Raw genomic sequence first — 14,981 nt, forward strand, 5'->3', positions numbered from 1 at the left:
GGAACTTGGGGTACAGAACTTGAGGGGGGGACCAGATGTGCGGGAAGGTGGCTTTCTGAAGGGGTCCATATGTACCTCCAGAAATATAAAACACCTGCAATCCATACAACTATTGGGGGCACACCAAGGATGCCACGGGGACTGGGGGTGAAAACAGGGACGCAAGCGAGGACATGGGGGCAGGGGAACCGGATCCTGGGGTCACCCTGGGCCCCTGGAAAGACCTGCTGCCTCCCCCCAGAGCATCCTCTGGAGGCTGCCTGGCAGCCCAGGGGCTCGGCGCGGGCACCCACCTTGAGCTGCTTCACGAAGTGCTTGCCCACGGTGATGCCAGAGCTGGGGCTGCCCAGGATGATCTCGAAGTGCTCCTCCAGGGCCAGCCGCGCCCGCACATGGGCCAGCCGCTCGTAGGCCACGGCCGCCAGCGGCGAGCAGGGCACCCGCAGCAGCACCATGAACCCGTGGCCGCACGGGCACTGCTTCGGGGAGTTGAGGAGGTTCTGCGTGATCTCCAGCGTCTCCACCGACGTGTGGTTCTTCATCTGGGGGAGGCCGCTCACCGCCATCATGGCCGCCGCATAGTGCTGGACGAGAACAAAGGTCCTGATCACCGCACTGTGCAGGCGGGGAAACCTGCAGGGAACACAGAGACACCCGGCCGTGACCCCAGGCCCCAGGCCGGCCGCTGCCAGCCGCAGCCCTCCCAGACGCCTTGGCCTTCACAGACAAGGAGCGCAGCCCAAAGCCCACCGAAGCCCAGGTGGAAATGCCCTCGTTCCTTCCAGCCAGGAGACAAAGCCTCCGCCTGTTGTTGACTCACTTAGCATTTTGTAGCTGCCCAACGTGTGTTTCTGCCCCTTCTCATCTTTCAAACATGACAAGTATCATTGGTCAAAGTGACTTGAGCACACAAGAATCCAGAATCCCCTTCATGGGGAGACTGAGTCACGCCCTTCCTGGAGCCAGAGCTCTCCTGCTCCAAGCCCTGAGCACGAGGCGTAACTCCGAAGCGACATCCGTACCTTTTTCCCAGGGCGGTCACCATGGCCTCGAAGGAGCTGTCGTATCTGAGCAAGGGGAGGCTGTGTCCCGACAGGGTGGACTCGATGAACTCCGACAGCCCGAAGTACTTCTTACTCTCCTGATACAAGTCCACACCCTGAAACACACCAGAGCATCTGTCACGCACAGGAAGTCCAGCTCAGGTGCCAGGACTGCAGGTGACCTGGATGGGCATTGTCATCTGACCCTGAAGTCCCCTGGGCAGCCTTCTACCACCTTCATTCTGCATACCCAGAGTAAAGAGCCGCTGGGCTGTAAGGACAGTTCAATCCCAGCTTGCCATTCCCATGGCCAAGAAACTTTGCTGAAGAGATCCACCTTACCTTTTCTCTTCTTTTGTCCATTAAAAATGTAATCCTAGCCAGGCACTGGTGCCTCACGCCTGTAATCCTAGCTACTCAGGGGCTGAGATTTGAGTATCACTGGTCAAAGCCAACCTGGGCAGGAAAGGCCATGAGGCTTATCTCTAATTAACTACCAGAAAACCAGAAGTGGCACTGTGGCTCAAGTGGTAGAGCACTAGCCTTGAGCTGAAGAGCTGAGGAACAGTGCCCAGGCCCAGAGCTCAAGCCCCACGACCAACAACAACAACAACAAAAATATAATCCTAACCTGGATCTCAGGAAGCTGAGATCTCAGGATCACGGTTCAAAACCAGCCTGGGCAGGAAAGTCGTGAGACTCTATCTCCAATAAACCACCAAAAAACCAAAAGTGGAGCTGTGACCCAAGTGGTATAACATCATTAGCTTTCAGCAAAAGAGCCCAGGGACAGTGCCTAGGCCCTGAATTCAAGCCTCATGACTGACAATAACAACAACAACAAAAAGTAATTCTAGCCACTTGGGAAAGTGATATCTAAAGAATACAGTTCAGCTGGGTACTGATGGCTCACATCTATAATCCTAGCTACTCAGGAGGCTGACATCTGAGGATCTCGGTTCAAAGCCAGCCCGGGCAGGAAAGTACATGAAACTCTTATCTCCAATAAACCACCAGAAAACCGGAAGTGGCTCTGTAGCTCAAGTGGTAGAGTGCTAGCCTTTTTTTGGGGGGGGAAAAGGGGGTTGTCAGTTGTAGGCCTGAACTCTGGGCCTGGGCACTGTCCCTCAGCTCTTCAGCTCAAGGTTAGCCCTCTACCACTTGAGCCACAGCGCCACTTCCAGCTTTTTCTGCTTATGTGGTGCTGAAGAATCGAACCCAGGGCCTCATGCATGCAAGGCAAGCGCTCTACCACTGAGCCACCTTCCCAGCCCGTAGTGCTAGCCTTGAGCTGAAGAGCTGAGGGACAGTGCCCAGGCCCAGAGTTCAAGCCCCATGACCGACAAAAAAAAAAAAAAAAAAAAAAAAAAAAAAAAAAAAAAAAAAAATATATATATATATATATATATATATATATATATATATGGCAGAACAATCTGAGAGAGTCTCATCTCCAATTAACCAGTATAAAGAAGGGAGGGAGGTGTGGCTCAAGTGGTAGAGCACTAGCCAGAATGAAAAAAAGAACACAAGGCCTTGAGTTCAAGCCCACGACCAGCACAAAAAAATTCTTTTTTAAAAAACTCTTCTTTCCATAACTTTAAGCTAGTTTTAGAAATAAGCAAATAAACTAGCAATTTCAGTAGGAAAAAAATTCCTCTAACCCATCTTACACTGACATAAAATTCCAAACAAACACTGGAGCATCTCAGAGTTCAGAGCATGCTAAAGCTGGAGGACACCGTTAAAAATACCAAGATGTGAACTTGACTCAAATAGCAGAGCAGTTAACCAACAGGACCAAGCAGCTAGCACCTGGGCTACATCCCAGCTCCACATGTCTTGGGCAATCAGTCCATCCCTCCTTATCCTCTTTCCCCATCTGTGTGTCAAAAATCTTCCCAACTTGGGCTGGGCAGGTGGCTCAGTGGTAGAGCGCTTGCCTTGAGGCCCTGGGTTTGATTCCTCAGCACCATGTAAGCAGAAAAAGCCAGAAGTGGCACTGTGGCTCAAGTGGTAGAGCACTAGCCTTGAGCTGAAGAGCTGAGGGACAGCGCCCAGGCCCAGAGTTCAGGCCCCAAGACCGACAAAAAAAAACAAACAAAACAACATCTTCTCCCTGGAGTTCCCAGGTGTAAAGCCCTTAGCAGACAGTGTCCAACCACCATTGATGCCACCCTCACTGGCTGAGTTCTGGCACTGAAGCCGCACATCGGCATTCTTAAAAGGCCTCAGATGCTCTCAAGAATTCCACATTACTCACTCTTTAAGCAACTAGCTATAGAATCTAACCAACCAGAATTGCTTTGGCCCTTCACTTTGAGGAGAAAATGGCAGGTAATAAACAAAAACCAAACTGGGCGCCGGTGGCTCACGCCTGTAATCCTAGCTACTCAGGAGGCTGAGATCTGAGGATCGTGGTTCAAAGCCAGCCCAGGCAGGAAAACTCATAGACTCTTATCTGCAACAAACTGCTAGAAAACCAGAAGTAGTGCTGTGGCTCAAGCGGTAGAGCACTCACCTTGAGCTGAAGAGCACAAGGACAGCGCCCAAGCCCAGAGTTCAAGCCCCACAACTGACAAAATAAATAAATAAATAAAATAAAACCAAACTCCCAGGTGCATGTTCAGTCTGCTAAAGGAGATTGTGAGGCCAGCTGTCCACAGATGCAGGATAGAAAATACAGGAATGGCTGGGTACCAGTGACTCACACCTGTAATCCTAGCTACTCAGGATGTGGGAGATCTGAGGATCTCAGTTCAAAACCAGCCTGGGCACGTAAGTCTGTAAGACTCTTACTTCACAGTTAACCACAAAAAAGGTAGAAATGGAGCTGTGGCCTAAGTGGCAGGGTCCTAGCCTTAAACAAAAAGACCTTGAGTTCAAGCCCAATACTGGCAACAAGAACAACAGAGTAAGAATTTAAACCTCCCCTAATCCCAAGTCAAATCAAAGATCCACTCCTCTCCAACCACAGGACTCAAGACTTCTGATAAATGCAACTTAACTAAACCCAAAGTGCCATATTCTGCACGCACTCACGTTACTGTAGGAGACGGGCCAGTGGATCTCGTTGTAGGGGCTTATGAGCGTGTGCTGTGTCTGCAGGGCGTACGGGAAGGAAGTCACATGAAGGGTGACAATGTTGGGAGCCTCCTTCACCTCCCTGCAGTTGAGCAATCTGTCCACCAAGCCCACAGTCGGGTCACTTTGAGAATAGAGATTATGAACAGCGCTACTGAGGGGGGAAAGGAGAAGAAAGAATAAGAAGAATTATTAACACTGTTTTCCAGTTCCATAAATGTGTAACTGGCCCCCATCTAAATCTACAATTGAAGCCTATGGCTTTGCCTGTGACTAAGAAAAGAAAAAAAAATGACTGAACTTTAGGGACCTGTCTGGGATCTATCTACTCAATACTTACAAGTGGAAAGCCATGATTATAAAGGATTTCCTGCAGAGTACACAGTCTAACTACTCCTACCCTGGAGCTCTTGTGACTCTCATTTGATCCAATCTGATTATGGGCCTATCTCCTTAATGGTGGAGAAGCAGGAGCAAAAGGAACAAGGCCTGTGGACCTCTGGTGAGCCTCTTCCTGTCTTACTGACAGGTCACACGCGATTGGAAACATCCTAGTTATAGGAAACAGGAGGCATGTTGGCCCAAGATCTATAAGTCAGGCCCTGCTTAGTATCCTCTGTGGGGCAGTGGCCCTAGCACTCTATAAATCTAGAAGACTGGAGAAAAAAAACTATCAGTGTATTCGCTTCCAGCAGCTGGAAGTCTCTCTGGGAAACCTACCTCCAAACTAGTGTTTTCTATCATTTTAAGACTGTTACAATTTTCTACAACTTAAAAGACTGTTCGAATCTCTGGGTTATAAATTACGGCCAGCTCTAAGTGTCTGTGAATCCATAGGAACCAAAGCCCAGCTCTGTGACCTGCTCATCCTATGGCTCTCTCATGTCCACCTGTACAACCTCAGCTTGCTTCCCCGGAGATAACCTTCCAGAACAGAGCCCGTGGCATGCTGGGTGGCCGGCGTGAAACTTGTCTAGACTGACATTCATCTTAAATCACCCCTCAGGCAGGGAAGGCAACAGCCTGGACCCCGAGACCCTGCCACTAACACCCCTGCCCCACCCAGTCCTGACTCTGAGCACAGTGCCCCTGCTCCAGCCCTCAGCCCCTCTATCGGGAAGTTTCTAAGGTTGCAGCAAGTGAACCCTAAGATAGTGCCTGGAAAACACTCATGACATCTGCTGACTGTGCCCAGCCCCACCCATGTGCACAAGCCTCCTGCCCTGAGCCCTGAGGGACACCCAGACTTGGAAGGCAGACCATGGGCCCGCCATGGACCGGTCGGTCTAACCTCACAAGATCCCAGTGGGCATGGTCGTGGATCAGGACAAAGAGCGTGTGAGGGTTCTGGAAGGAGTTTTGCACAAAGGCCTTAAATTTTGTCTGGGCCTCTGCATCCAACTTCAGAACATACTGTTCCACTCTCTGCTTGGTCATGGGCTCCTTTTCCAGGCCGAGCTCCAGCAAAACCCCTGAAAGCAGGAAGACACATCAGTGACTCTGAACCCACCCCTGGGTCATCCATCATGGACACCTGAGCACCATCCCCCCCAGGGCCAGTGCTGCACCAGTCCAAGCTGCAGAGACAGGACAAGCAGAAGGCTCCTTGGCAGAGGCCTGCCTCCTACCTACAGGAGTGGGTGAAGGCCTAGATGTGAGCATCTAGCTAGATGTGCATCTAGACATGTGCATCTAGATGTGAGCATCTAGCTAGCTGTGCATCTAGACATGTGCATCTAGATGTTGCCTGTCCAGGGGGGCTAGCCAAGCCGAGTCCCCAAGCAGCTGCTCCAGAGCAGAGTAAAATAAGGGAAAAGAAAGGCTCTGACACAACTTAAAAAAAAAAAAAATAAAGAACCTCGGGGAAGGGAGGGAAGGAAGGGAGGGTAGGGGGAAAACAATGGAGGGGGTAACAATGCTCAATAGGAAATGTACTCATTACCTTCCTCATGTAACTGTAACCCTCTGTATAGTATCTTTACAATAAAAAATAAAGAAAATTAAAAAGAAAGGCTCTGAGCCGGGCACTGGTGGCTCACACCTGTCATCCTAGCTACTCAGGAGGCTGAGATCTGAGGATCGCAGTCCAAAGCCAGCCCAGGCAGGAAAGTCCAAGAGACTCTTATCTCCAATTAACCAACAGAAAACAGGAAGTGACACTGTGGCTCAAGTGGTAGAGCGCTAGCCTTGAACTGAAGAGCTGAGGGACAGTGCCCAGGCCCAGAGTTCAAGCCCCATGACCAACAACAATAAAAAAAAAAAGGCCCAGCAAAATCATCTCTGAATGTACACAGCAGGCCCCATAGGAGGCCAGGGAAGAGGGACACAGCAAAGGTTCCAGGCTTGGTTTTACCAGGGCTGGGGAGCCCTTATTCTGCCAAAGGTCATCTGGATATTTATAACACCACTCAACACATTCACAACACAGGCAGACAGCCACAGGCCTCCTGTGAGAAGCAGCATGGGAGAAGCACCTGTCTTGTCATTTGCCAAATGATCTCATAGAACTCTCCCACCCCGCGCAGATGCTAGATCCTGGGCAAAGAAATCACGGTCTCTGAGCATCTGTTCTGCAATATGTAAAGTGGGGGCCGTAACACCTGCTCCAGCTAGCCAAGAATGGTGTACACTTTCACGTGAATTTAAGTGCGTCTGGAATCTTCTCCCCAGTGGGCCCTGACCTGAGTGCCAGACATGGAAGACCGTCTGCTGGTAGGTCACTTCTGATGGCGGGATGCAAATGAGAAAGTCCACCTTCTCGAAGGATCCTAAATCCAGATTTTGGGTGCTGGAATCCGCGATGGAGCACACATGGGAGAGAAGCTTCTGGGCCACAGCCAGCTGGAAGGGCCCCACACCGCGCGGCTCAAGATGGTAACCTGCAGGCACAGGTGGACCAGGAGGGGGAGAGAGATGAGGGAGGCAGAGGCAGCTTTGGCCCAGCCCCCACCCCTCCCCGCTCCAGGGGAGGTGAGGAAGGGCAGCAGCCCCCACACAAAGCAGTGTGGATGCAAGACAGCAGAAGTAAGTCCTTGAAGGGCCTTCCTCGGCTCCTCCCCACGGGGCTCACTTCTAACCCATCTCCACTGAATACTGAAGTGGAAGCCAGGGGGCCAGGGGCTCATGCCTGTAATCCCAGCGACTCGGGAGGCTGTAGGCTCAGGGGCATGAGTCAAAGCCAGCCCATGGAAGACAGATCTATGAAACTCTTAGCACCAACTAACCAGCAAAAAGCTGGAAGTGGAGCTGTGGTTCAAGTGGTAGAGTACCAGCCTTGACCAACAATGCTAAGGGATAGTGCCCAGGCCCTGAGTTCAAGCCCTCTACTGACATTAATTAACTAGTGAATTAATGAATGAATTAAGTTGAGAAATGCAAGAGGAAGCCGTGGCTGTTTTGTCTGGGGCGATGGCCCTGACCCTGGTCTTCAGAAGAGTACTGCAGGTTCCCCAGAGGGGAATGCAACCATCACGGCTTCTCAGAAATTCATGTGAAAGGAAACTCCCCACAATGCTTCTAAAGGTAGGAAATTGGTACAGAAGATGCCCTCTCCTGTACATGTCAGGACGATGACTCGAGATGGCTCTCCCTCCAACTAAAGTCAAGTTCAGTTTTAGGTCTACTTCAACGCTAAGGTGAAGCTATGTCTTCTACCAGTACCTCTGCCTCTGTTTTGGCTTCCAGTCCAGTGCAGCACCCATGCCTGGCTGAGACTGGGCCAAGACTTCGCCTTTTGGAGGTCCTCTGCACACCGATGCCCATTTCTCTCTTCCCATCCCTCTCCATGTCCACTCATGCCCATTTCCCCTACCTCCACCTCCTGTGCCCACTGTTCCAACTCCTTCCTCCCCGAGCCTGCTCAGGCCCTTTGTGCCACTCACTTGCACACACAGGGGCCCCGCTGACATCCAGGGCTGCTGCGTTAGTCACAGAGGAGACAGTGAGCGAGGAAGAAATATGGCCTTGGTTTTCCTGATGAAATTTGTCCAGCAAAAGATCAATGTCACCCTCTGCCCAAAACGGAGAGAACAAACAGGCATGGGTTTCCAACGGAGTGAAATTCAGACCCACGACTAGGGGCTCATAGTGTGCAGGGGCCAGCCTGGCCTCGGGTGACAGGGTGAAGAGGCTGACACGTAGACCCAGACCCAGACAGGCTCATGAGGCGAGGCGGGCCATGATGTGGCAGAAGCCGGGGCACAGTAAGAGGGGAGCAGTCAAGGACAGAGAGGAAGAAGCCCAAGTCAATCCAAGACACTGAGAGGAAAGGGCACTAAAGACAGGAAACCCCGCCTGGTGCCGGTGGCTCACGCCTGTAATCCTAGCTGCTCGGGAGGCTGAGATCTGAGGGTCACAGTTCAAAGTCAACCTGATCGGAAAAGTCTATGAGACCGGCATCTCCAATTAACCACCAAAAAGTGTGAAGTGGAACTGTGGCTCAAGCGGCAGGGTGCTAGTCTTGAGCCTAGGCTCTGAGTTCAAGCTCCAGTACTGGCACCCAAAAAAAAAAGAGGGGAGGGAAGGGAAGGAAAACCTCAAAGCCCCCCACCCCACTCCACGCCTGAAGAGCTGCGAAGCCCACCCGGAAGCAGCTGTCAGCCAGAAGCCATCAAGCAAGAGGTGGGAACCGCCCATCATCCGTGCGTAGCCTCAGCGGGTCTCGGCCACCTCCTGCTCTGCTGCCTTTTCAATGCATGCATGCAGTGTCCTGCAAACCCACCTGGGCAGAAGGTGCTGAAAAAGGCCCCCAGGGAATCCACTTGACCGGTCACCAGTTCATAATGGACCTCCCTCTGGTACTCCGCGGGGCTAAGCAGGCTCTCGGAGAGGATCCGGGCTTGGTATTTGCCTGGAAAGCAAGCAGCAGCTAGCTGTCCCTGACGCCAATCCTCCACTATGAGGTCAAGCTCGGGGGTTCTCTGCTTGCACTCAAGCCCTGCACCAATCCTGGCAAAGAGCAGGGGTTCCTGTGTGTTCAATGAGACAGCTTCCTACTTCGTCCAGTCCCCGTAGAAACACTGGGAGGGTGTGAGCAATTGAGAAGGTGAAGTCATAGAGACTCCTCTCTCCTCCCGGATGACCTGTGAACCGGAACTGGTCATCCAGCCCTCTACGTCCATCCCCTCCTCTGCCTGAGCCGCAAATGGCCTCACAGGCTTGTTAGGAAGTGACACACATGAACCATGCAGACACACGGAAGAACTGCTCAGGCTCAGGGGACAAAAGCTCATCAAAAATAATTAATTTCATATCAAAGAATGTGGAAAAACAACCACGGCACGGCCCAGGAGAAGGAGCATTTCTTTTAGAGAAATAAAACTAGTACAAGCCAGGCACCACTGGCTCATGCCTGGAGTCCTAGCTACTCATGAGGCTGAGAGCTGAGGATCCTGGTTCAAAGCCAACCTGAAGAAGAAAGTCCATGAGACTCATCTCCAATTAACCACCAGAAAACCGGAAGTGGCGCTGTGGCTCAAGTGGTACCATGCTTGCCTTAAGCTGAAGAGCTCAGGGACAGTGCCCAGGCCCAGAGTTCAAGCCCCAGGACCAAGAACAGCAACAGCAAAAAGCAGTATAAAAATGTACCACACTCATGACCACTTAAAACAGTCCAAAAAAGCTGGGTGCTGGTAGCTCACACTTGCAATTCCTAGCTAGTCAGGAAGCTGAGATCTGAGGATCATGGTTCAAAGCCAGCCTGGACAGAAAAGTCCCTGAGACATTTATCTCCAATGAGACCACCAAGAATCTAGCAGTGGAGGTGTGACTTAATTGGAAGAACTCCAGCCCTGAGCTAACAACCCAAGTAAAAGTATAAGGCCCGAGTTCAAGCCCCAGTACTAACACACACACACATGCACACCAGTCCAAAAAAGCATGTGCACCTCCCCAGGTGTGAACCCTCATGCCAGGGACAGTTCCCAGCCCAGCTGAGCCCAGCCCGGCCCCAATGGCTGTTCATAGCAGGTTTTCAAGGGTTACTTTTTTTTTGGGGGGGGGGGGAGTGGTCCAGTCCTGGGGCCTGAACTCTCGGCCTGGGCGCTGTCCCTCAGCTCTTCAGCTCAAGGCCAGCACTCTACCACTTGAGCCACAGCGCCACTTCCAGCTTTTTTCTTTTTGCTTATGTGGTGCTGAGGAATTGAACCCAGGGCCTCAGGCATGCAAGGCAAGCGCTCTACCAGGGAGCCACCTTCCCAGCCCCTCAAGGGTTACTTTTTGTGCTGACTTAGGTTGGCTTACTGTCACACAGCATGATCAGGGCCTTGTTTCTTATTTCCCTTCCATCCTTGGTGCGGAAGGCCAAGCCCGGTGCCGGAGACCGGGTTCTGAGTCAGGTCTAGTCAGAAGTCAAGGCCGGGCCAGGTCCCTGGGGCGGGAAGGGGAGCTGCTGACCCCGCCATGGAGATCAGGCATGTGACTCTACCAAAGTCCCTTACCTGGGGCCCACAGCTGCCCCCTGCCTGGCACCAAGGCCCACTGCAGGCTCAAAGCCTTCCTACAAAGCCACCTGTTCTGGTTTCCTGCTAGCCAGGAGGCGGCCAGGGCTCACCCACCGGTCACGGCGATGCAGGAGTCAATGGTGGCGTTCCGGCAGGCGCAGATGATGACCACGTAGTTGGTCTTGGCCAGCTTGCCCTCGATGAGCAGCCGGAACATCTCGGCCAGGCCCTCGGCCAGGGAGGACGCGCACTCGATGACGTGCACGCTGTCATTGCAGGAGCTGGCGGCCAGGCCGGCGAGCCAGGGCAGCTGTGCTGAGGTGACCGGGGCCACCAGGCCGGGGCCCAGGGCGTAGGGGGGCGGGGGCGCCTGCTGACACTGGCGGATCTCCGTCAGGTGCGACTCCCGCCACGAGCGCAGGAAGATCTGCTCCAGGTCCTCCATGAGCGGCACCTGGTCGGCCGCTGCAACACAAGCGCACAGGGCACCGGTGTGTGTGCGCACGGGGGGGGGGGGGGGGGGCGCGCACGCGTGCACAACACCAAAGCTGCGGCCAACTAGGCTAACACAACCTACAGCCAGAAGCCCCAGCCTGAGCAAGGAAGCTGAGTAAGAGCACAAGACCTGAGTTCAAGTCCTAGTACAGGGCACAGCCACAACTGCACCATTCTAACAGAGACACACAATCTCTAGCCCTCCCTCCCTCCCTCCCTCCCTTCCTCCCTTCTTCCTCCTCCTCCTTCTCTCTCCCTCTCTGCTCTCTCAATGGCTTGTTATTTTTTAATTTATTTTTATCATCGCTAAGCAGCTGTACAAAGGATTTCAATTCAGCCTGTCAGTTTCCAAGGCCAACACATCTTGCTCGGTGTCATCCCTTCCCTCCTTCTCCCCCATCTCTCCCAGCCCTGCCACCACTTCCAACTGGAGGTAAGAGTCTCTTGGATCTGTCTATCCTGGGCTTCATGCTTTGATCCTCAGATCTCGGCCTCCTGAGTAGCTAGGATGACAGGCTTAAGTCACTGATGCCCAGCTCCTCCAGCTTTTCCACCCTAATCTGATGTTCCAGGAGCTGAGAGGCACCGCCAGCTTTGTATTTAGCATGCATCTTCCAAACCAGCTGTCCAGCGCTCACCAGCGGACCCTAGCTACCCCACCGTACGGTGCCCCATCCCTGAAATGCACTTTGTAAATTACCACCTGCACGGTGGCGGGGCCAAAATGCATCTTTGTTACATAAACGCGATTGGCAACAGCTACTTGAACGCGGTGATCACACTGGAATGGGACCGGCTTAGCTGCATCCGCTCATCTTTTAAACCTTCCCCTTGAGCCCACATTTCTTTCTAGAGCCAGCACCACCCCGCAGAGTTCCTCGCCAGACTTGACTTCACCCCACAAACGGCTTCCCCTGCCCTCCTCGTGCGGCCCCCTCCATCCAGGTGGCCAGTCTTCCACATGGCCACCTCCACTGTCAGCCACCAGTGTCCCTCCTCACCACTCCAGCCATGGGGACAGGTGTGGGGGAGCCCGCCTGTCTCCCCCTAGGGCTCCGGGGCTCCCTGGCTGGGGGCTGGGGGAGGGGGGCGTGGGGCTCACCCAGCTGGACGAGGTAGTAGACGGTGAGCAGCAACTGCATCTCTTCAGAGATGGGCTGGACGGAGGCGCCGTACTGCTCATAGGCCCTGGAGAGGGACTGCGAGTTCTGGTAGCACGCGTGCAGCAGCGGGCTCACCACCACGTCATTCAGGTTCCCGCAGAGGTAAGGGAAGGTCCCATGACCTGCGGAGGAAGAAACACGGGGTCTCGGCAGCCAGCTTGGGCCTGGTTCTCCACATTGGCGGGGGGGGGGGGCAGGTGAACTGGACTGGGAGGGTCTCTTGGGGGGCCCTTTTTCTGGGGACCCTCAGGTGCACCTGCTCTGCACTCCTGGGACACAGCTGGCTGCAAGCTCTCGTTAGCACCGGAGCTGGGGTCTTTGTTGTGGGGTTCAGTGCCCTTAGCTCGCTAGGACGTGGGCTAGGGCTGCTCTAGGAGCCGCTGGCTTAGAACTGGGGCCCCACGGCTCTGGGGTGCGCCTGTCAATCCCCAGCTCTGCTAGGACCTTGCGCTGGAGGCCACAGCTGGCAGCAGCTGCCTATACATACTGATAAATACCATGTGTCAAGATGGCAGCACCCTCCTCCTTTTATTTTTAGTTTTTATTTTTATTATAAAGATGAGCACAGAGGGGTTACAGTTAAGGCAATGGGGACATTTGGTTTGGACAATGCACCCTACTTCTGGAATATGATATCCATTGTTCGTGGTTGGGCGAAGTGGGGGGGGAATTCTTTAGGGAAAAAAGTGGCTCTTTTTTAAAACACGGTAGACTATGCCAGGTGCCAGTGGCTCACGCCTGTTATCCTGGCTACTCAGGAGGCTGAGATCTGAGGATCAAAGTTCAAAGCCAGCCCGGGCAGGAAAGTCCAAGAGACTCTTATCTCCAATGATCCACTCCAAAAAAGTGGGAAGCGGCACTGTGGCTCAAGTGGTAGAGCGTTCGCCGGGAGCACCAATGTGCATGGGCAGAGTCTAGGCCTTGATTCAAGCCACAGAGCCAGCACAAAGACAAAAACAAACAGTGGATTCTTTCTGGTACTTTCTTGCCACAATCCCTGCCTCCACTTCCCACTCCTGACAGTGGCTGCTCAGGGGGGATCAGACGTGTGGCCAGGCACACAAGCGCCAGCCCCGAGCCAGCCCTGGCTGGACCCTCAACATGCTGCCCCGCCGCTCCGCTTGCCTTTAAAGATCACGGGCTTGGCCTTGCAGATTGTCAGCAGATTGTCCGGGACAGACACAGGCTCGCCGGAGGCCACCACGGGCAGGGTCACGGATGCCGGCCCCCCCAAGCCGGCCGGGGCCACGCAGGACATGCCAGCACCTTCTAGAAATACGCCAAGAGCGTTAGGAAAACAGGTCACCCACAGCATCTCCCCGGCCTCTGCCAACCCGCCACAAACCTGCCACTGGCTGACCCCCACCGGACCCATGAGCCACCAGTGACCCTGAGAAAGCCAGGTCCCCCCAAGGATGTGATCGCGTCCCTTACAAAACCCCACAGGAAGGCCAGAGGAGCTGCTCTTCCATCTTGCGAGCATCAAGAAACTTCCATTCCACAAGACCCTAGGCCTCCTGAGCCACTGAACCGGGAGCTCTGCCGTCAGTCTTTGCAGACCTGCCCCTCGCTCCCGGCCTGAGGGTCTGGGCGAGGCCCCAGCCACTTACCAGACTTAGCCCTGTGCCCGCCGCCCGGAGGGCAAGTGCCATCTGGAGCGGATGGTGATTCCGGAGACCACCCTTTGTGGCGCTTCTTGGGTGGCCCTGAGTTTGACAAGACACCTAGGCAAAATTCAGACCATAATTGACGAGACACCCAGGCAAAATTCAGACCATAGTTAGGCTGCTAGTAGAAATGAGCTTCAATAAAATTCCCCCCAATCTAGAAAAAACTTATTTGGCATTTTCTTAAAAAAAAATTGTAGTCTTGCACCAGGCACCAGCGGCTCACGCCTGTAATCCTAGCTACTCAGGAGGCTGAGATCTGAGGATCAAGGTTCAAAGCCAGCCCAGGCAGGAAAGTTCGTGAGACTCTTATCTCCAATAAACCACTAGAAAACCAGAAGTGGCACTGTGGTTCAAGCAGCAGAGCGCTTGCCTTGAGCTGAAGAGTTCAGGGACAGTGCCCAGACCCAGAGTTCAAACACTATGACTGAAAAAAAAAATGTAGTCTTAAAATGAGTATTTAAGTATCTAGTGAAATATCTAGGAAAAAAAGGAAACATCTTGCCAATCTTAATAAACGCTCCCCTCCAAAGATGTGCAGGTGTCTGACTTTTCTCTCTCTCAGCCTGAGGTTCATTAAGTCTTTCAAGTACAATGAAAAAGACCTACTCAGAGCAGGGAGTAGTAGCGCACACCTATAATCCCAGCTACTTTGGAGGTGGAGATGGGAAGATCATGGTCTACGGCAAGCCTAGCCGAAAGCAAGAGACCCTAGCTGTAAAGTTTAAAGGGGACAGAGGTAGAATAGGGTTCCAGGGGTAGAACACTTGCCTAGCAGGTGGAATTCCCTGAGTTCAAAACCCAGAACCACCAAGAAAGGAAAAAAAAAACCCTACTTGTCAGGTGGTTGCAGCAGCAGTAAAAAGAATGTGGTGGAATACATATGCACATGTAGTATGGGCTCAGTACCTGGCAGTCAGCACTGTTACTTATCTATATATGGGCTTCTATATACACAGATGGGCTGAAGGAATTCTGTTGTTGTTTGGTGGGAGTTGTTTTATTTTTAATTTTTTTTTCTGATCCTGAGGCTTGAACTCAGGGCCTGGGCACTGTCTCTAAGCAACTTTTACTCAAGGCTAACCCTCA

At 53.0% G+C, this 14,981-nt stretch overlaps 1 protein-coding gene across 3 annotated transcripts in view; it reads right to left on the minus strand.

The window, feature by feature from the left end:
- Window positions 1-14,981, minus strand: part of Greb1 (growth regulation by estrogen in breast cancer 1) — a 61,615-nt gene that overhangs the window by 26,521 nt on the left and 20,113 nt on the right. For 2 of the 3 annotated variants that reach the window (XM_013013575.1, XM_013013574.1), the window contains exons 7-17: window positions 13,836-13,949; window positions 13,351-13,494; window positions 12,165-12,347; window positions 10,682-11,032; window positions 8,848-8,976; window positions 8,009-8,137; window positions 6,809-7,006; window positions 5,419-5,599; window positions 4,086-4,281; window positions 1,023-1,159; window positions 294-633 (exon numbers count right to left, since the gene is read on the minus strand). In XM_013013575.1, the coding sequence (XP_012869029.1) occupies window positions 294-633; window positions 1,023-1,159; window positions 4,086-4,281; window positions 5,419-5,599; window positions 6,809-7,006; window positions 8,009-8,137; window positions 8,848-8,976; window positions 10,682-11,032; window positions 12,165-12,347; window positions 13,351-13,494; window positions 13,836-13,949 (2,102 nt within the window). The remainder of the gene's footprint in view (window positions 1-293; window positions 634-1,022; window positions 1,160-4,085; window positions 4,282-5,418; window positions 5,600-6,808; window positions 7,007-8,008; window positions 8,138-8,847; window positions 8,977-10,681; window positions 11,033-12,164; window positions 12,348-13,350; window positions 13,495-13,835; window positions 13,950-14,981) is intronic. The other variant, XM_013013576.1, reaches the window with a different exon arrangement.

The sequence above is a fragment of the Dipodomys ordii genome, unplaced genomic scaffold (genome assembly GCF_000151885.1).
Source record: "Dipodomys ordii isolate 6190 unplaced genomic scaffold, Dord_2.0 Scaffold20, whole genome shotgun sequence".
In the NCBI taxonomy this organism is placed as follows: domain Eukaryota; kingdom Metazoa; phylum Chordata; class Mammalia; order Rodentia; family Heteromyidae; genus Dipodomys; species Dipodomys ordii.